This window comes from Eubalaena glacialis, chromosome 19 (assembly GCF_028564815.1).
Source record: "Eubalaena glacialis isolate mEubGla1 chromosome 19, mEubGla1.1.hap2.+ XY, whole genome shotgun sequence".
In the NCBI taxonomy this organism is placed as follows: Eukaryota; Metazoa; Chordata; class Mammalia; order Artiodactyla; family Balaenidae; genus Eubalaena; species Eubalaena glacialis.
In genome coordinates, this window is record NC_083734.1 from 39,832,032 (window position 1) to 39,854,031 (window position 22,000).

At 43.5% G+C, this 22,000-nt stretch overlaps 1 protein-coding gene across 1 annotated transcript; it reads right to left on the reverse strand.

Annotated features, from left to right (window-relative positions):
* Positions 1-5,881: 5,881 nt before the first annotated feature.
* Positions 5,882-10,871, reverse strand: ANKRD40CL (ANKRD40 C-terminal like). Its single transcript, XM_061176394.1, has 5 exons — positions 10,836-10,871; positions 10,284-10,422; positions 7,574-7,654; positions 6,856-7,016; positions 5,882-6,025 (listed from the first exon to the last, which is right to left on the reverse strand). The coding sequence occupies exons 2-5, from the start codon at positions 10,321-10,323 to the stop codon at positions 5,882-5,884; spliced, it is 426 nt and encodes a 141-aa protein (XP_061032377.1). The 5' UTR covers positions 10,324-10,422; positions 10,836-10,871.
* Positions 10,872-22,000: the final 11,129 nt, after the last annotated feature.

A 22,000-nucleotide genomic window follows, 5' to 3' on the forward strand; every position in this document is an offset into this window, starting at 1 on the left:
TATTTCTATGTATGGGGTGTATGGTACATATAACAAGGATTTAAAAAAAAACAAACTGATGATTAAGGTAATGGGGATGTGGGGGGATCGTGTACAGCAAATTTGGCAGCACGTTTCTACCTATAGCCAGCTTGTGACTGTGTAAAAATATTAGCTCCAGCTACATATACCATGGCAGTTCTCTGTGCTTTATAATTTTCAGATATTGTCATCAGTTTATAGGTGGGGAAACTTGAGTTAGTGCGTTAAATGACTCACCCAGTGACTTATGGTTCCATGTTGGTGGAGAAACTAGCACATGGAATCTAGGTCTCTGCCTTGTGGTCCACTGCCTTACTGTTTATGCCACTGTATTCATTCTAATAGGCATAATAATAGGCTACAGAATTTACTAAAATACCCTCCACCAAGCTTTGGAAAATAATGAAGCTGCCACTTCAGAGGCTTTGTACGAGATAATGCTATGGGGACGGAGCATTCCTGGCTTACCTAGCTAATCCTGGAGATGCAGCAATAGATGGATGGTTTATCTCTGAATTTGTCAGAGGTGATTCATGTGAGGATTAATGTAAGATGGGAAACAGTCTAACACAAAGTCGACCACCTCCCAAAGCACTGCTTTGCGTAGTTTGACAAGATTGTGGTTGTAGGAATAAAGGTCATAAAGTGATAGTTTATTCTATTCATATTCTAAGTCTTAAAAACAGAAGAAATTTACTTAAGTATTAAGGTACTTAGTCATTAAGGTATTAAATCATGAGGGTATTAAAAGTGCCAGCTTTGTTCTGTTCTGCCTCATGTAGAATCAGTAGCTAACTTATTTTAATGAAGTACACTAAACAAGTTCATGAAGTCTTCATCATCTTCATCTTCATCTGTATGGATCACTATTGAAGTTAATGTAGGATTTGAGGGGGAGGCCTGGTCCCTTGAGGTGTCCATGACTAAGGTCTGGCCTTAGTTGTGGAGATCTAGAAATTGGGTCACACCCAACACCCAAAATTATCAGGCTCAAGAGGAAATTATTCTTACTAACCAAATTCACAGAATCCAATATAGAGGCCATGTGCTAATTTACACTAAGAAATACACATTTCTGTCATGTAGACCAAAAAGTTGTCAGTTGGCTTAATGCATCTCTTTGAAAAGCCTTTAAGGGGAGCCAGTTTTTATTAACCAGAAGATTACTTGATAAGATTGGAATCAGCAATCAGGGTTTTTTAATTTTGGAAAATTTAAGACACAAAAGTAGGAAAGTGTAGTTAACTTTTATTAAAGTCCATCACTCAATGGCCATTCTTGCTCTTTGTGTGTGTTCCCTGTCATTTTCAAGCAAGTCTCAGACATATTTAATTTGTAAATATTTCTGCATGTATCACTAAAAGATAAAGAACAGTTTATTAATTAAAATAAATTGGATGAACTTTTAGTTGGTCAACTGTAGTACTGGTGTGGTAGCTTACTTTCCATTGTGCCTCTCAAGGGTACCTGGTAATTGAGTCTGCTGTTCTGGCATCCTCCCTTCTGCAGTGTAGAGACACTGCATCATCACCCTTTTTGTTAAGACATTTTTTCTTCAAACAGATTATAATACAGTAATTTTTCAATTTAAATTAAAACACCTTTCTTGCCTTCCTGAGCTAATCATATTGCTAGCCTAGAGACATTTACCTTCTTTCCTTATAGCATTACTCACCTGCAGGTGATCTGTCTGGTTTCTTCAATATAGTTAGTGTCACAGAGGATAACCAGCCCTATTTCTAAGGTCTGAGAACACTTTGACTGCATGTAGGTTGAGTTCAGCTACCTGATTAAAACTTTCTAGAGATGTTAAAACTGAAAAATTTAGGGTGAAAGTTTTTTGAGCTTGTGTACATTCTTTGCTTTTAAAAATGCATTGTAGATGAGCTGTGCGAATGTTTTTAAACATTCTAAATGTGCATGAAACAAAAAAAAATATTTGAGAATTGTGTATATTTTCTGTGGGATGGGACTTCATTCAGGATTGGTTTTCAGGTTTGAGTTTGGACTGATTTTTAGTTTATGAAAGAACCCCAGGTGACTGCTTTTTAAGAATTTTGTGTGACAATTGTAATGCTTGTATATGGTTCAGAAAAACAACAGAAGTGTTTAGTGATCTGTCTCTCTTCTACTCCTGTCCCTCTCTTCCTCCTCTACAGGAGCTACTAGTGTTAAGAATTGTTTTTCCAAGTGGTTTTTGTGGGGAGGTGGGGGTGAGGGATGTAAGCATTTATGTATGAATCTTTTAGGATATATGGTAGTATAGCATACGTTCTGAATCTTGTTGTTCTCAGTGTATTTAGAGGCATTTGAGACATAGGAGATAGGAATTTTAAGTTTAAACATGTAGTTTTCAAAAGTACATTTCAAGTAAAAGAGAAGTAAATGTATTTTTCATTGTTGTATTAGATTTTTTAATTTTCTAGTTTAAAAATGCAGTTTGAGAGTTTCATAGTTGATCTATTTCTTCCCCTCAGCCATCCCAAATAGATCAGTTGTCAACAGCTTTAAAAATGTTTAGGAACAACAGCTTTGGAAAACAGTTTGGCATAACTGTGCCATAACTTCTTGTGGCTATTCCACCCCTAGATACATACCCTAGAGAAACTCTTATGCCTGTGTGCCAGGGGATGGATGTAAAGATGTCATAACCGCATCGTTTGTAATAGGAAGAAAAGGAAACGAAAACAAACTGGAAAGACTTCAAACGTCCAGCAGTCCACTGGATAAATACTGTGATATATTCCTATAGAGGAATTACACAGAAGTCAGACTGAACTACAGCTGCATATGTGAACAAGGAGTCTCAATGGTCAAAAAAGCAAGTTGCAGAAGAATACATCCACTGTGGTTCTGTTTCTGTGAAGGTCAAAACCAGGCCGTTAAATATATGGTAAATGGAAAGCAAGGAAATGATTAACACAATTCAGTACATTGGAGGGTTGCAGGGAAATCATGAAGGGCAAGGAGGAGCCTTCAGAGGAACTGGTGGTGATTGCTGAAGCTGGGTGGGTGGTTTCTTTTTTAAACTGTATGTGTATGTGCTTTTGTATGTATGATATTTCTTAATAAAATTTAAATTAAAAAATGGGAAAAGGTCTTGGTGAAGGTAGTAAGTAGTAAAACATACATAATGTGTTTCATGAAATTAATCTTCAGTGAGTAGCAGATGTAAAGGGTACTGTTTCTCGAGTGCCAGATTTAGGGTCTTAATTGTAGTCTTTGAAAGCTAGAAACAGGGCCTAAATGTATGTTTTCTTTGTGATACATTATTTTTATCTTGATGTTATTTTCATTTGGATGTCCGCCAGGGAGCTGGTGCTGCTTCTGCTGTGTAAGCAGCTTCCAAAAAAGCTTTTCTGTCAGATGTATGCCAATCCAGGAAGGGAAACTGCTGAGGTGAGAAGAGCCATTCTCCTGACCTGTCAGCACATCCTTCCCTTTGTTCAAGTTACATTGTCACCTCAGAGGGGCTGCTCTTTGTTCTTGTTCTGCTCTTAATAGGAATACCATGAAGTGTTTAAATAATGTTTGCTCTTTAAGGGGGAAGTGGTTGAAACTTTAAAGGCACCTACAGGTGCATAAAATTCATTTAGCTAAAAGTCCCTGTATCAGTTAGCAGTGGCCCTCTTACCTCCAACTACGCACCGCAGGTCACTCCATTCTAAATGAACATACATTATGAACAACTAAGAATTCTAGACCATTCCTAAATATGTTGTGGAACTCTTTAGGATAGCATTCTGGTACCTGATTTATTTCAGGTACCAGAAAAAAAACCTCTCAGGAAGTGCACCTTAGAAATTAGTTTTACAATCAGTGCATGAAATACATAATAAAAATTACTCTTGGGACTTCCCTGGTGGTCTGGTGGTTAAGACTCCGTGCTTCCACTTCAGGGGACGCAGACTCGAACCCTAGTCAGGGAACTAAGATCCTGCATGCCAAAAGTTAAAAAAATAATTTAAAATAAAAATTACTCTTGAAGCTTCAGATTTTTATAATCTGCAGTCTTAAAACTATGTTGGTCATAGAAAATATGTTTTTGGTGCAGGCTGTATTAACTTGGAATGGGTATGTGTTTTCAATTTGCTTATCAACCTTGTAATTAAGTTGCTGCCCTGTTGATCTTATTGTACTTAACCACTAGGCAACACTGTGCAGGTTCTGCTATTGTAAGCTTTCCTCCCAACAGTAGTTTTTTTCAAATAAATTTATTCTACCGTGTTCACTTAAAAACCACCTAAAATCTCACTTTTCCACAAACGGTAATTTTGGGCCATTAACCAACCCTAAGTCCCTCCCTACATTTATCTTATTTAAGAAAAAATTGAAAATAACTTAGGGACATGACACATGGGGATTGACCCCCTGTCATCCCCTGTCACAGTCCTGGCAATGGAACACTAAGCTCTGGGTGGAATTGGCTTTCATTAGGGGCCGTGCTATCTTAGAAATGTGACTTAAATGCTGGGCTTACGTTCAGTGCTGAGGTGCTCCTACCATAATCCCGTGGACACTAAGTAAATTGCAGATTCAGGTCTCATATTCATTTCATGAATGAAATGGTACACACTTCACCTGCCCTAATCAGAACATTTTCCACCTTTTTGGCATTGGTTGCGATAAGTGTTCATGTAATGCCTCAGTGTCCCTTCACCCTTCATCAAAGGTGACCTATTAAGAATTTGGAGGTGAGAGGACAGTGGCCTGTTGCATGTGCTGGAGGAGACAAGACATTGTACTTGCCCAGGAGGTCTCTGGTAATTAAGGATTAGCCTTAAGGTCTCAGTTCCATGAGGATTAGAGATCATTTCACCCGGGTGTGTAAAGAAGTGACAGTGTGGTGTGTCTTGTTGGAAGTTGGTAAATGGAGTCAGGCATGAGTGCTTCCAAGGTAACAAGCAGCTGTTAACTAGAAGTTAGCAAGTTGACCCAGAAGGATTCCAGGTGGTGTGGTAGGGAAGAACCTAGCATGGGATGTGATCATAACCCATCTTGGAGCTAGTTAGTGAGGGCGCCAACTTGGTTTTTTTTTTCACCTGTTTAATAGAGTTCAATGCTGTATGCTGTGCCTTGGCTTTTCTGCAAGTTGTATGTTAAAAGTACCCTCAAAGATGGTTACTTACTTGTGTTAAGTCATAGGTAAGTTAAAAAGTGTGTAAAAAGGAAATGATGGTTTTAGAAACTGGGATATTTGAACAAGTGTGCCAGGTGGGGTCCTGGCTTTCCCAGCTCATCAGCTCACCCTGCCCTTAATGGAGTTCATGTGAACAGACCCTGGCCATTTGTCCTGACTGAATCTCAGGAGTGCATACCGATGCCTGATCAGGATTGGGGTACAACTTTACAAACTAAACTTGCGTTGATAAGAATCATACTTACAATTTTTTTATACTTCTGTTTGTCAAAGCATTTTTTTAAAAATTTTATTTATTTATTTATGGCTGTGTTGGGTCTTCGTTTCTGTGCGAGGGCTCTCTCCAGTTGCGGCAAGCGGGGGCCATTCTTCATCGCGGTGCGCGGGCCTCTCACCATCGCGGCCTCTCTTGTTGCGGAGTACAGGCTCCAGACTCGCAGGCTCAGTAGTTGTGGCTCACGGGCCCAGTTGCTCCGCGGCACGTGGGATCTTCCCAGACCAGGGCTCGAACCCGTGTCCCCTGCATTGGCAGGCAGATTCTCAACCACTGCGCCACCAGGGAAGCCCTGTCAAAGCATTTTGAACGTACTCTTCTCCCAGCCCAGAGAAGTTGCAAACAAGGAAATGTAATAAGTACACATGTGAAGCAAGCTGGTACATACGATCCAGGCTTCATTATTTACAAAATACTGATTCCAGTTTTTTTGTCTCTGGGATTTCTTAATATGTCATTTTTGCAGCATTGCTGTTGTAGCAGGGCTTCTCTAACAGAGACGGTATGTGTTCTATCAGTTCAGAGCTTCCATTTTTCATTAAAATGAGTTCTACTTCTTGAAAGTCCCGTAGTCTTAGAATGTCTTTGTCCTTAATATGGAAAAGAAATTATATAATGGTTCATGAATACACGTGAAGTTAAGATAAAAAGGCTTAATTATATTGGCCAAGCATTGTTTTCTGTCTATACATGGTAAACTAAGTCAGCAGTTGAGAATTGTTTTTTTCTGTGTGTGTCTTTTTTTTTTTCCCCCTCAGTCCATGTTGCAGGTTTCCAAAGGGAATGAAGTCCCAATTTGAAAAAGAACTTTAGGCCCAAGAAAAAACTGTAGGCCAGGGCATTTAAAAAAAAAACTATAAAGTATGATCATCCCACCACTTTCAGTTTACAAAGAATATACTATTAGCCAAGGCACCAATAAGAATTGCTAAAGGCATTTTGAAAGTTGCTTTTTTAAAAAAAATAATGCCCAAAGAAATGAGAATTTTCCTCTGAAGTTAAAAAGCGAGATTTGTATTTTGAATCAGGAAAATATATAAAAATGCCCCAAATTTTGTTTCCTGAGATTGCAAAGGCTGACTGTTGCTAAGCAGGTAAGAGTGGGTTTGTATTTTCTGTCCTGGGGACCAGTCAGTTTTGTAGAGATTGGAGGCTGGCCATACTGAACTAGGGTCTTAAATGTGGGTATTAGTTGTAATTCAGACAATTTTAAAAGGGTTGATGAATTAGGTAAGCAAATCTGTAGAAGCACCAGATTGAAATTAACCTAGTTACCATGTTTGGCTGTCCTGCAGCCAGAATTTCCAGTGTCTTGGATTTTGTTTTCATATTAGTAATGCAGAAGCTAGTGATTGGCTTCACAGGACATAATTTTACCCACCTAGAGCCCAGTCTCTATTTAGAAACTTGTAAACCCTACCTTTCTGAGTAGTGTGTTTGGTAGCTTTCTGATTTTTTCCACTTGCTCTGGGTTAATCCCCAGTTCACAGCAGCTCACTTTTAGTAGATTTTGGTAACTCAGCTCTTGTCTATCCAGTTCAACTTCAATGAAGTCATTTTCCTTGTGGCTCTGAATTCTGACTTTAAGCACCAGCTCTGGATCACCCACAAATTTATTCGTAAAAGAAACAAAACACTCATTTTAAAGCCTTTCAACGTTATCAATTATTACAGCAAAAGAACGGAGTAATAAGTAGATCTGGAGCTTTTATAGGCAAATATAAACTTTTAATTATCTGAAGATTTTATTGGAATGCTGGGCAAGCTCTGGGGTGTATGCCCCATTATACCCACCAAAAGGCTTGCAGTTTGAAGCCAGGCTAGGATTTAAAATATGCAGTGGGTGATATGCATCACCCTTGGCAATACATAGGCGTTGTTTGTGCCTTGTTGGCTATTTGTAAAGCTTCAAGGAAATGTGTAGCCCTGGGGCTCTGTATTCTTAAGAGTGTAAATCATTCTGTTGATAACTACCGCACCACCTGGGACTTCAAGGTAACTCTACCATCTTCTGGGACAGTGGCATTGAGTGAGTCTTAAAACTTAGCTGTTGTAAGAAGGAGCAGTTTTGACTGAAGGTGGAGGGAGCCAAATGGTGAGTTTGGCTTTGCAACATGGTCTGGGGGCTGAGTCCTCACCTAGGCAGGTGTCATCGGGTTTGGCATTATCACCTGGGTCAGTTGGCAACTGTTGATTTGCGCCTTCTTGTGTATATTCACCTGAGAAAGAATTGGAGAAGGAGAGTTGAGAAAGAGCAGCTGCACAGCATTTAGCGCTCCAGATCCGCCAGTTAGGCGAGGGGCAGTAGGGCCCCATCTCCACTTCCTGCTCTGCGGCTCCTCCTCCTCACAGGAAAAACTGCCGCGAAAAGGGCAGTAATTACATTCAGACTTGAAGAGTAATTTTCCTTAATCACCGTTTAAATCATGAAAAGGAACTGAGACAGTATTTTTGAATGGTATGTAATCTGAGGAAGAAATATTTATAATCTGTGCGCTTAACTCGTTTCTACTTAAATATATTCGGCACTGAGAGCTTTGTGTCTCCGGTTCTTTAGCAGAGTTATACAGTTAGAAGAGTCCCTTTATAAGGAGAAGTTTTCTCAACCAGAGGGAAGGGAAAGGAGGAAACATTCCAGAGTACTTTCCAGGTGCCAGGCCTTTTACATACTTAGAATATCCTTCTAAGCCTGCTCTGTGCTGGGCACTGTGCTAAGCCCTGGGGAAATGATGATTCAAACAACAACAAAAACCCAAAGTGGTGTCTGTCCTGGCGTTTACAAGTTAGCAGGAGAGATAGATATTGATCAAGTGACCTCAAGTAAATGTGAAATTACGGTTGTGGGCATGGCAAGGGCAAGATACACCAAAGTGTGAAAGCCTGGAAAGGAGTTAAGAAAGTTCTCCCTGAGGGGCAAGTGTTTGATCTGACATCTGAAGGGTGAGCAGACTTAAGTAGATCCGTAGGGTAGAGAGGGAGAAGAGCTTTCCAGGGCCCTGGAACAGCAGAAGGCCCTGTGTGGGGAGGCAGTGGCTCTTTAGAAGGAAGAAAAGCAATTCAACATGGCTGCAGGGCAGAGGGCAGGGAGGGACCGTGTGCGCCTGATTGTGTGGGATTGTCTACTGACCTCTGCTACCCGGTCTGTAGCCACTAGTCACGTGAAATGGGATATGCTCTAAGTGTAAAATACACACTGCATTTCAAAGACTTAGAAAAAAATGTAAAATTCATTAATTCTTAATATTGGTTATGTGTTGAAATAATAGTTTTGATATATTGGGTGAAGTAAATATATTAAAATTAATTTCACCTGTCTTTTTAATGTGGCTACTAGAAAAATTTTAATTACATATGTGGCTTACATAATATTTTAATTGGACAGTACTGGTATGGGTGAAAGGCCTGTATTCTAGAACAATGCCAAGCCATTAGACAGTGTTCAGGAGGAGGCTGTCATAATCAAACTTGCATTTTTTGGGGGGGGAACCAGAAACCTCATTGTCCTTACAAGAATCCTATGGGGTGTAGACATTGTTCCCATTTTCAGACAAGAAAATTGGTGCTGAAAGGTGAAGTAACTTGCTGGAGTTTGCTCCATTAGGAAATGGCAGCACCTGGATGTGACCTACTAATTACGTGGGGCCCAGTGCAAAATGGCTACCCAGGGAATTGCACCCTCCCCACCTGAACGCTCTGGTATCTGGATGGGGGTGGCCGAGAGACCCCAGCCCCTGCCTCTTCCCTGCTCAGTGGACCTCAGAGCATGCCCTGCCTTGCCTGCCTCTTGCTTGAGTCGCTGCCAGGGGCCGAAGGTGACAGCAGAATGAGGGAGTGGTAGAGGTAAGAGCATGATGGGCTGAGAGTGGGACCACACATTCGAGCCACAGCTCCCAGCTCCCAGTCACCCAGCACATGCTCCATTGTCCCATCTGATTTCACTTACAGAACAAACTAAATATGAAAATTTTCGAGCCAGCGACCACAGAGCACTTAATCCCAAGCGTGAGGCCTTCATGTAGGGCCCTGCACAACTGCTCTGATCTCAGGCTCATGAAGCCAGTCCTCCTTAGGGCTTAAATCGTGCTTTTTCCACACTGCTAAATGCTTCCCCAGAAATGAGATGCTCTCGCCCAGCGCAGCCCTCTCCCAGGACAGAAATAATGTCCCTACCCCTGGGGCAGGGATCTGCAGTCTAGTCCGTGCCCTTCCACTCTGGGCCGTGGAGGGAGCTCTGCCCTGGGCTGGGAGACAGCCTTGCAGCAGCTGAGCCTCAGCCCCCCAGATACCTGAGCTGGAATGATGCCCTCCCTACCCCTTCACTACTCACCCCACACAGAGCATGAGATGTCCCCCAGCTTGGCCTACCACGTGTAAAAGCATTTAATTCCGTGATGAATCTGTCGGGTTACAATGCCCTGTGGATGGACAGGGTGTCTTAGAGGTCAGAAGGCATGCTCTTTGAAGTCAGGCAGATTTGGATCTGTTTTTCCTATGCTATTTAGTAGCAGTGACACCTTAGACAAGTTACGTAATCTCTTTGAGCCTGTTTTCTGATCTGGAAAATGGGATTAATAATCTCTAACTCACGGGTTGTAAGAAGGAAAGGAGAAAGTGAATAGAAAGTACAACCCCTCCTGGCACGTAGTGAGCACCAGTATTTGCTGGCTGCTATTATTAATTATAGCTATTGATACTCGCCCCCCCCCCCCGAAAGGACCCTTGGTCTACTTGCTCTGCTCTTGACTACACCACTGGCAGAGTGGGGGAGGGCACCCTGCTCGTCCCTTCCTCAGGCCCCTCCCCTATCCTCCTTGAGGACCATGTTGGAAACAGGAATTAAAGACTCACCTGCAGGCTTCTCCCTCATGTCCTGTTGGGGTTCAGCCATGGGTCAGCTCTGTGGTCTGTCAGATCAGCAGCCCCTCTAGCATTTATGCTGAGCTCCCAATCAAATAAAAAGCACGTTCTAAAGACTTAGTGCATCTATCTGCAGTGAAACAATAATATGTTCTTGTCATTGGCTGGTGAGATAGGGCAGGGTCGACCTATTTTACAGACAGGCAAACGAAGGCTCAGGTGTGTTGTATGATTTAATTTGCACAGGATGCTGCAAGTGAAGGAAGGGACTGAAATTCAAGGCTCTCTGCTCTCTCCTCGGGCTGTGTCTATGGGGAAGCAGTGCAGGCTAACCTACCCAAAGGCCCCTGGGAGGGGAGGCCTTTGGTGGCACAGCCCTCCTTGGGAAAGGTTAGCAGCTATTACCTCAAGGGATAAGAAAAAGCAAACAGTATCTCGGATTGGACAGACTCCCCCCTCCTCCCCAATTCTCACTCCCCTTTCTCCCAGCCCCTTCCTCAGCATCTGTGAGTGACAAGAAAGCAGGAACACCCGGGCCCATACCTGGGGAGACTCCGCCTTGGCAAGGATCCTGAATCCCTGATTCCAAACATCAAAATGGAGGAGGCAGGGGCTGGGGCAGGAGGTTCAGTGAAGGGTGGGTGGGGCTGGGCAAAGTCCTGGGCAGGGCTGCTGTCTCAAAGGGCTGAAGGTAGGAACTCACATGTTCGGGGTGGCTCTCCCATATCATTTAACCCTCCAGTGTCAGAAGACAGGGCATCAGGTGGGCCTCAGCATCATAAGGCTAGGGGGAACCTCAGAGATCAGAGCCCATAGGTTCTCAAACTTAGCTGTGCATTGAAATCACCTGCAAAGCCTTAAAAATTGCGGGTGCCTGGGTCCTACCCTCTGACAAGTCCTGCTTAGTTGGCCTGGGGTGCAATCTGGGCCCTGGAATTTTTAAAAGGTCTCCAGCCGATTATTTATTTATTTATTTATTTCCGCGTTGGGTCTTCGTTGCTGCGCAGAGACTACTCTTCGTTGCGGTGTGTGCGGGCTTCTCGTTGCGGTGGCTTCTCTTGTGGCGGAGCACAGGCTTTAGGCGCACGGGCTTCAGTAGTTGCCGCGCGTGGGCTCAGTAGTTGTGGCTCGCGGGCTCTAGAGCACAGGCTCAGTAGTTGTGGCACATGGGCCTAGTTGCTCCACGGCATGTGGGATCTTCCCAGACCAGGGCTCAAACCCGTGTCCCCTGCATTGGCAGGTGGATTCTTAACCACTGCGCCACCAGGGAAGTCCTTCCCAGCTGATTTTAATGTGTGGTCAAAGTTGAGAGTCGCTGATTTGACCAGACTTCTTAAGGTGCAAATGGGGAAAGGGAGGCCCAAGGCAGGAAGATGCTCCCTGATAGTCACAGGGGCAGCCGGGCACAGGCCTGGGGCTAGATGTGGGCCACCTGGTTGCCAGCCTGATGCAGCCTCCCCAGCATGCCTGGTGCCCGTCTGCCAAGAATGCAGGAGACCCCGCCCCCGCCCAGGCAGAGAGGAGGAAGCAGCACGGATCCGCCTGGCCTGACCTCCTAAGGGAGGGGAAGAAAATGCACTTTGGCCAGCCCAGCTACCAGGGTGTGTCAGCCATAAACAGAGCCCCCCTGCACCCCTCACCTGGGTGGATGGGGCCACGAGGGCAGAGATGAAAGAAAGTGCCTGTGCTTTGAGGGGGAGCCTCTTCCGTCCCCACGTCACTAGCCTGCTCTGTCCATTCACTCGCCCACTCCCCATTCACTCGTTCACTCATGCACGTGTTCTCTCCACAATACTCACTTTTTCTTGTTGTTTTGGGGGACCCTCTCTTTAATTTTTTTTTTTTAATTTATTTTTTGGCCACGCCGTGCAGCTTGCAGGATCTCAGTTCCCCGACCAGGGATTGAACCCAGGCCACGGCAGTGAAAGCCCTGAATCCTAACCACTAGGCCACCAGGGAATTCCTCTATTTTTAAATTTTTTAAATAAAAGTATTACATGCTCTAGTGTAAAAAGTCTAATGTTAAAAATCAGGACCCATTAACAAGCAAGAGCAAAATGCTTGTTAGGAGGCAGCCACATAGGCCTGGGTGTGGGTGTTTTTTCATTCATTATGTTGGGCAATTAGTGGGCCCTTCTGTTTACATATTAGCTTTTGTGTGGGGGTCGGGGTATAGCTTTTAATTTTGATATAGTTTCAAATTTACGTAAAAGTTGCAAGAACATATGCCCTTTACCAATGGTTAACATTTTGTCATATTTGCTTTAATATTCTCTCTCTCTTCCTTGGTATATATGCATGCGTATGTGTATAACACACACACACACACACATTTTTCCCAGGAAGTTTGAGGTAAGTTGTAGACATGCTCCTTTATCACTAAAGATTTCAGGCTGTATTTCCTAATACCAAGGGTATTCTCTTATATATCCAAGATACAAGGATCAAAATCAGGAAATGTAACATTGATGTAATGCCTTTAGTAAACCACAATCCATAATCAAATTTTATCAATTAACCCAACAATATCCTCTTTAGCTTTTTTTCCCTAGCTCAGGATCCCATTCCGGATTAGGCATTGTACTTAATTTCCATGTCTCATAAATTTCTTTAATCCAGAAAAGTTCTTCAGCCTTTCTTTGTTTTTCATGACATTGACATTTTTGAAAAGTCCAAGCAAGTAATTTTGTTGTTTGTCCCTCACTTGGGTTTGTCCAATGTTTCACTGTGATTAGGATCAAATTATGTGCTTTGGCAGGAATAGCATGGAAGTGCTATGTCTTTCCTAGTGCATTATAATGGGAGGCACATCTTGGTTTGTTCCATCTTAGGGAATGGTGACTTTAATTACTTGTGAAAGGAGGTATCCGCCAGGTTTTTCCATTGTAAAGTGTGTCCTTTTCCTTTTGCAATTAATATGTAACTTATGGGGAGATATTGTGAAACCGTGCAGGTATCCTTTTTTTAAAAAAAATTTATTTATTTTATTTATTTATTTTTGGCTGTATTGGGTCTTTGCTGCTGCGCGCGGGCTTTCTCTAGTTGCGGCGAGTGGGGGCTACTCTTAGTTGTGGTGCGCGGGCTTCTCATTGAAGTGGCTTCTCATTGTGGAGCATGGGCTCTAGGCGTGCGGGCTTCAGTAGTTGCGGCACTTGGGCTCAGTTGTTGTGGCTCACGGGCTCTAGAGCACAGGCTCAGTAGTTGTGGCACACGGGCTTAGTTGCTCTGCAGCATGTGGGATCTTCCCGGACCAGGGATTGAAGCTGTGTCCCCTGCATTGGCAGGTGGATTCTTAACCACTGCGCCACCAGGGAAGTCCCTCATTCATTCATTATTATCAGTGTGGGCTCATGGATTCTTGTTTTATTCAATGAGTTATAATCCATTATTACCATTATTTATTTTGATGCTCAGATTATCCCAATTGTGTACAGTATCTGCTTACAGCTGTTTCCCATATCCTGTAATCCTTTCACATATCCATCATTTAATGAGCACTTTCTTACTTCCTGGTACATCAAGATGTTCTGTGCTCAGCTTGTACTTTCCCTGCCCCAGCCCTGGATTCTGTCATTTCTGCAAGGAGCCACATTTCCTTTCAGTGGGGAATAGGTGTACTCATTGCTATGTGGATGCCAAGAAGAATGCTTCTAGACCCTTTTAGTGGACAGAACTAGGAACACACATACACACATTTGTCTGTACATATTTCTGTGTATATATATTTAAGACCACAAGTTCATAATGATACTTCCAATTCCATTTCAAAACCAAAGGGTTCTCCCTAGCTTTCTCCAGTTCCATTTTGTAGCTCTCTTCTCCAAGAGTGGGAAATCTGGCTTTCCTAACATCTTTAATATATTTACTCATTCGCTCAGTCTGACAGTTACAGAGACCAAGTAGTTCCAGAATTGCTTACTTGAAATACAGTTGGGTTGATTGTTTGTGTTTGCATTTTAGGGTTCTTCCCAATCCTTACTGATATTTTTTTGAGTATATAAAACATTAGCATGATTCTAAGAGTCAAAACTATACAAAAATTTATGTTTAGAGATGAGTCACTCCACATTTCCATGACTTCTATCCCCTGCAGGAAAATATCTCCTCAGTTTCTGACTTATCCTTCTTGTGTTTCTTTTTGAAAAATCAAACAGATACATGTATATTTCCTTATTATTCCTTTCTTACAGAAAAGGTGGTGTAAACATTCTTTTCTACTGTGCTTTTTTTCCCCAGTAAACAGTGTATCTGGAGATACTAGTAAGTTTCCCTCCATGAATGTTTAACCATTTTGCACTCCCACCAGCCACACATGGGAGCACTTGTTTCCCCACAGCCTCACCAGCAGTGTTGTCAAGTTTTGTAACTTTTCCAATCTGATAGTAAGAGATGAAATGTTAAAATCTAGATTTTATTATCATTGAGGTATGGTGAGGCCAGCAGATCAGGAGACAGCTGATGTTGAAAAGGTGGTTTGTTACTCACAGTTCCCAAGAGGAAGGGGACATGGCATGCCACACAGGGCCACACAGAGAGGCACCAGGGTCGGCCAGGAGGCAGAAGGAATGAGGGGAAAATGTAGACAAGAGCCTTTCATGGGAAGTATGAAAGGTAGGTAATCAGGCTAAGCAGGTGTAGGATTGGCTACTTTGTATCATTTCATTAGGCTCTGGGGTGTCAGGGCTGCCCCTAGTTGTCTGGTACCTGGTCCAGGGGTTGACTGGGGCAGGCACAGTGTGAGAGCTTTATATCCTGCCAGAGTGGAATTCTTTTATTGTTCTAGCTTTATCAGTTAGTTGGCCTTTTTAATTGTTGGAAGATTAATTCTATATGCGTCTCTTGCATGCAGTTAGTGGACCATAGGCATTGGCTGTCTTTGCCTGGACTTGTTCAAGAATATTTGTATAGTGAACAACCTTGAAAGTTAGAGATAGTGTCTCTCTCCAGAGCAAAGAGCAGGTTTCTTTTTTCTTTTTTTTTGCCATGCCATGTGGCTTGTGGGATCTTAGTTCCCTGACGAGGGATCGAACCAAGGCCCTGGCAGTGAAAGCACTGTGTCCTAACCACTGTACTGCCAGGGAATTCCCAAAGGGCAGGTTTCTTTACTGTCCAGTATACTAAAGATAATGTCTCCCTCTGGGACAAAGGTCAGGCAGGCCTACTGCCCGATATAAAAGATTCTGGTTTCCTAAACTTAGGGATACTCCTCTGTAAGTTTTTTATTATTTTTTAAAAATCTATTTGCACATATTACTTTGAAAGAAGGAAAAAACATGTTTAATGACTGAGGAAAGTATTGAGGCAAGTGGTCCAGAAGGCAGCCTTGCGAGCCTCCTACACACACCTGTGTGGTATGGAGAAGACAGCTGAGAGCTCCTGGTACCCCCAGAAGGCCCAATGCCACCACTGAGCCTGAATAGACCTGAGGTTTCAATGAAGAGTGAGACTGAAACCAACACACTTTCCTGTTTCTGTGATTAACAATACAGGGACCAGGCAAAAATAACTTGGCTGCTTGCTCCAGGAAATACTTGCTCCTGGGAAACAAGACTGTGAACCCACTAAATAGTACTTGGCCCTTAGCAGACCCTCAGACTGGCTTCTAGGATTGGAGACCCAGCTAAAAATTCAATTTGGCTTTATAAAAAAGATGGCAGCTTTGGGAAGGAAGGGTGGCATTGGAGGAAGAGTACTACTGGGCTACTTGTGAATGCAGGGCCATCGATGATTGGCTTAACTCTCTCTGAGCCTCAGTTTCTTCATCTATACAATGGGTGATAATAATGATTCCATCTGTTCTGCAAGGATAGAATATAAAAAAATATGTTCTGTGAATTAGAGCTCTGTATCAGTTGTTACTATTGTCGTTGCTTGATGGAATCCTGGTGGCCATAGAGAAGCCAATTCAGATGAAAACCTTGGGTGACCACTAGGGGGCAGGAGAGGACAGGGGCCTCCATTTCTTCAGGGACAGTTCTGTTTACCAAGGACCCTTCACCTGCTAGCCCCACTTCCCCTCAGCTGTTTTGTTTCCTTCCTGGGGATGGGGGGGCACTATTGTAGCCAGATAATTTTTTTCTTTGGTCTTTGAATCAGCAAGAAGGCTCCCTTGAGAAAGATGCTGACTTATATAAACAGACATGCTGGCTATTAACCACCTTATGGTGCTTGAACTGCAAGGGTGGGTGGGTAAGCAGAGTCCCAGGGCGGCTCAACAAGGTTGGAGATTTGAATTTAGGATAACTTGTTGGGGTGGTGGATTGTCTCTTATGGTGCCGCTACACCACAAAGTTCAAGCGGCTGAGAATCCTCGCTGCCGTCTGTGGGGCTTCTCCCTAGTGTGTTGCTGCTGCTTTTGATTCTCTCGGGTTGTGGGTGTCTTCCTCACTTCAGGAGATTCAGGCAGAAGGGCAGCTGAGAGTCCCATCACCTGCCCAGCCTACCTGCTGCTGTGAATTGTGGGACTCTCCCTGCCCTGACTTGTTTCTTCCAATCTGTTTCTATGTGCTGGTTGGTTTCTATGGTATTTGTTGTTTTTTATTTACAAAGTAATATAATGCTTCTGGTTAATAATAAAAAAGTCAAAACCTCAAAAGCCTGGAAAGTAGAAAATTCAGTTTTCCTGGGCACCTCCCAGGAATTCCCCCGAGTTCCCACAAAGGCAGGGGCCCAGCACATAGGACAGACCAGTGCCTGGCACCTCAGGGTACTCAATGTTTGTTGAATGAATAAAAGAATTATGAGTGAATGAGCAGTTCGGTATGAATTTTCCAATATTTTTTCTATGTGTACACCAGCATAAATATATTTAGGAAAAAAAATGGGATCATGGTATAAATGTGGTTCTGGACTTCCTTCTTAATTGAATTGTGGGTATTTTTCCATGTTACTGTATACCAAGTTTTCTCAAAATTGCCCCCGCTGAAGAACAGCAGATTTATATAGACCTACCTCTTTTTTTGGGTGCCTCAGAGTATTCCAGAATGTCACTGTGGAATTTTTTAGCTAATTCCTCATTAATGCACCATTGTTTCCAGACCCTTGTAAGGGGCCTACCTGAGCACTTGTGTAAGGTCTTCTGCAGGAAACTTCCTAGAAGTGGGATTGCCAGACCAAAGCAAGGGCACGCATGTACCAATCTGGGTCCCGCTTCACTCCATTCTTTATGGCAATGGGAATTAAATTTTCAATCTTTGCCAATCTGATGATGTTTATAAGCAATGGCACTTCTTATTTTGTTCTCTTGTGGAATTGTATTGACCATTTCTTCTAGGAACATGTTAAAAACAGTAGTGATCACAAGAAACTCCTGCCTGGCTCTGACTTTAGCAGTGTGCTTGGAAAAACTGTTATCCCTTAGACCATGTATGTGTACATTTTATAGGTATAAATTCATTTTCCAAATACTCTGCACTGAGGTTTTAATGTTCTTTTTGATCATAAGGTTGCTTATGAGAGAGATTTAAAGTTTCTAAGTGGTTGGAAGATTTCATTTCTACTTTTATTGTTTATTTCTAATTTTTTCATTTGTGGCAAAACAATAGGGCTTGTATGTACTATTTCTTTTGGAATTTATTGAGATTTCCTTTGCAGCTCAAGTCAATTTTTATATAACATTTATAAACATTACATTACCACTAGAACTACACCAGAGCTACAACAGAGCAGAGACTCCCCCAGCTGTGTCCTCAGAGCTTTGAACAATACCTGGCACATGGTCAGTGCTCAGTGTAAATTTGTTAAATAAAGGAGTGGATGAGGGGCCCTTGGAAAGGTGTACTTATTGCTTGCAACATATAACTTCTGAGAAACATGATTATTTTCTTTGTTTTTCAAGTATCTGATCTGTTAAGGGCTGAGATGTGTTTCCACTTGTCTACTTTTCCATGCATTTTCTAAAGTTTTTGCCTTACATATGTTTTTTTAAAAAATAACAGCTTTATTAAAATATAATTGTCATGTAGGGACTTCCCTGGTGGTGCAGTGGTTAAGAATCCGCCTGCCAATGCAGGGGACATATGTTTGAGCCCTGGTCCAGGAAGATCCCACATGCCGCGGAGCAGCTAAGCCCGCGTGCCACAACTACTGAAGCCCGCGTACCTAGAACCCGTGCTCCGCAACAAGAGAAGCCACCGCATTGAGAAGTCCGCGCACTGCAAGGAAGAGTAGCCCCTGCTCGCCGCAACTAGAGAAAGCCCGTGCGCAGCAACGAAGACCCAACGCAGCCAAAGATAGATAGATAAATAAATAAATAAATGTTAAAATATATATAATTGACACGCCGTAAAACTTCTTCATTTTAAAGCGTACAATTTAGTGGTTTTTAGTATACTCACAAGGTTGTGCAACCATCACCACTATCTTATTTCAGAACACTTTCATCACTACGAAAAGAAATCTCGTACCCACCAGCAGTCATTCCTCATTTCCCCTTGCCTAACTCCTGGCAACCACTAATCTATTTTCTCTCTCTATGGATTTGCCTATTCTGGACATTTCTTAATGGAATCATGCAATATGTGGCCTTTTGTGTCTGGCTTCTCTCACTTGACATGTTTTCAAGGTTCATCCATGTGGTAACATGTATCACACTTCATTCCCTTTTATTGCTGAATAACAGTCCATTGAGTGGGTATTTATCCATTCATCAGTTGGACATTTGGGTTGTCTCCACTTTGGGGCTAACTGTTATGAATTATACTGCTATGAACATTCTTGTACAAGTGTTTGTGTGGACATATGTTTTCACTTCTCTTGAGCATATATAGGAGTGGAATGGCCAGGTTATAGGATAACTATATGTTTTACATTTTGAAGAACTATCAAACTGTTCTCCAAAGTGGCTGTACCATTTTACAGTCCTACTAACAATGTAAAAGTGTTCCAACTTATCCATATTCTTGTTCATACTTATTATTACCTGTCTTTTAATTTTAGCCATCCTAGTGGGTGTGAGGAACTCTTGTCTGAGTTCCCGCCTGTGGTTTTGTATTTCTCTAATGACTAATCATGTTGAGCATGTTTTCATGTGCTTATTGGCCATTTGTACATCTTCTTTGGAAAAATGTACATTCATATCCTTTGCGCATTTTAAAATTGGGTCTTTTTATTGTTGAGTTGTAAGAGGGTTTTTTTGTTTTGTTTTGTTTTGTTTTTTTTACATATTCTGGACACAAGTCTCTTATCAGATATATGATTTGCAAATATTTTCTCCTATTCTGTGTGTTGTCTTTTCATTTTCTTGATGTACCTATGTTTTTATGTTATGTTATTTGGTGAACATTTTACCCCCTTCAGCATTATAAAGAGATCTGCTTTGTCCTGTGGATTTCTTAGTTGAATTCAGCTTTGATCTTCAGGTCATGACCTTGGTTTTCTTTTGATTTGCATGTGCCTGTGCATCTTTGCCTGTTTCTAAAGTGTATACCATTGTTTTCAGCATGTCTCTTCTGAGCATATGGTCAGCGCTCAGCCGAGGTTACTTCCTTCCTTCCTCCTCTCTGTCCTCACATAATGCCCCTCCCCAGACCACGCCTCCCTGGAGTAGCCACTGCAGTCACCAGGCTGAGGGCCTAAGTCCAGACCCCACAGAAGACGTGGTCCTTTCCCAGCACCCCCTGGGAGCCTCGCGGGCCCTTTCCCTTTCCCCCTCCCCCTCCTCCAATCCAGGGCCATTGGCGGGGCAGGTCGGAGCCACCTAGCTGCCATTCCCCTCATGTCCACCAGGGGCCGCCCCACTCCTGCCTGAGTTCCCTCCAAGAACTTGGCATTTTAATTAACCTCATCTCTCCCAGTCCTCCCATCTCTCCCAACACCACCTTCGGGTTTAAAGCCCCAGAGCAGCATTGCCAGTTACCCAAAGAGCCCCTCTTTGCAGCCACCGTGATTTAAGCTGTCTTGTGGGAAATCAGCCCAATGCATTTCAATACCTCTGTGCTGAACTCTCCTCACCTGGGAATAATTTCCCACCTCTCTCAGAAGTAATACATGTACTGTTTAGCATGGAGCCTGACACACAGTAGGCGCTAATAAAAACAAGTCACTTTACCAAGGCTTCAAAGTCCTACTAGTGTCTCTCTCCACAGATCTCCTGAAAGCTCTCCAGGCTGTCCATCCTTTGCTCTCTTGGACAATGACCATGGTGGGGTTCCTTGGGGTGGGACGCCTTTGCGGTAGGTACAAACTTCGCAGGCCACAAAGTCAGATGTGTGAACATTTTTATTTTCCATAACCGACTTTAATTTCCATCTCAGTTTTCCACGTTGCATGGTGTGGAAGCATTTTGTTAAAGAATTCAGGATTCCCTCAGGTCAATTTTGTTTCTGCCTTCCTTTCTCCCTGGGGTTCCAGCTAGTGCTGTCAGTAGGGAGAGGGCTTCTGATCTTGGTCACTCTCATCTTCTCTGCTGGCATCAGTGAAGATGGGCTCTGGCCCCAGTGACCATCATTTGCTGGCCTCCATCCCTGCTGCTTCCCACAACTGCCAGCATTCACTGAGCGGGCCCATGGTTCATCCAACCTCCTTTGTCATCATATCATCCTGACCCTCAGCCTCTTCTGGCCCCAGAACCCTCTCTCATCCACTTCTGTGGGAAACTCTGGAGCGGGGGCTATCTCCGGCCCTCTCTGCCTAGAGAAACCACACCTCCAGATCTCTTTACATGTACATATGTGTTGGGTATTCTGAGAGGGTGGTGTCCTCACACCCTCACCCAGGAAGCAAGCTGCTTCCTCCCTGAGCTCTGTGCTTCCCCATTCCAGCCCATTCTCTGGGTGGGAAGAGAATGCTCCTTCATGGTTAGTGTTTTTACTGAGGCAAGGACCTCAGTATTCAAGGCTTAGCTCCTTTTGCTTCTCTCCATTTCTTCTGGAACAGCCTTGCCCTGGGGACACCCTCACTGCCATCTGCGTTGGGGCAAGGTGGTATGACATACTAGGAAAGAAGCCTGGTTGATATTTCCAAATAGCAGCCAGCTACACCTTTACCCTCTTTTCTGGGTTCTCTGAGTACAGGCTGACACATGGCTGCAGCACTCCAGGGAAGTTTTGTGCTCTTGGTGATGTGTAGGGTAGAGCCAGGGTGAGGGCTGACCGGGGTTTTCTGAGGGTTGGTACTCAGCCTGTTTGGAGGGCAGACAAGCCAGAATTCCTGGTTGCAAACAACAGAAAACAACTCTAGTTAACTACAGCCTAAAAGGAATTTTCTGGAAGGATGATGGGTGGCCCATAGAATCACAAGATAGGCTGGAGAACCAGGCATATCAATTGGGCAGGAACCCAGAAGGCTGGGAGGTAGAGCCACAGGCAGAACTAGTGAGGATGGGCCTGCTGACATCACGGTCACCTCTTGGTGCTGGCTGCTGGGCCCCCAACATCAGAGGAGAAACATCTCAATGGTCCCGGCTTCTCTGTGACCCTCAATCGGTGTTCAGGTCCTAGACAGGACGATGTGCTCAGGGTGAGTGGCCAAGCTCTCTGTGCAGGGATCTGGGAGAGGGAGTTTGGTTCCACCGGGCTTCCTTAGGGGAACCCTGCCTCCTGCCTGTCTAGGGATCCGCCCACCCACCCCGGGTTTGGATGCTAAGCAACCAAAAACAACAAACGCCATACACCTCTTTTATTTCCCCAATTGTGCGTTTGCCAAGGGGCAGTTTCAAACCTGCCTCATCTAGGCAGTCTGATACCTGGAGTGCTGCTTGTTTACACCAC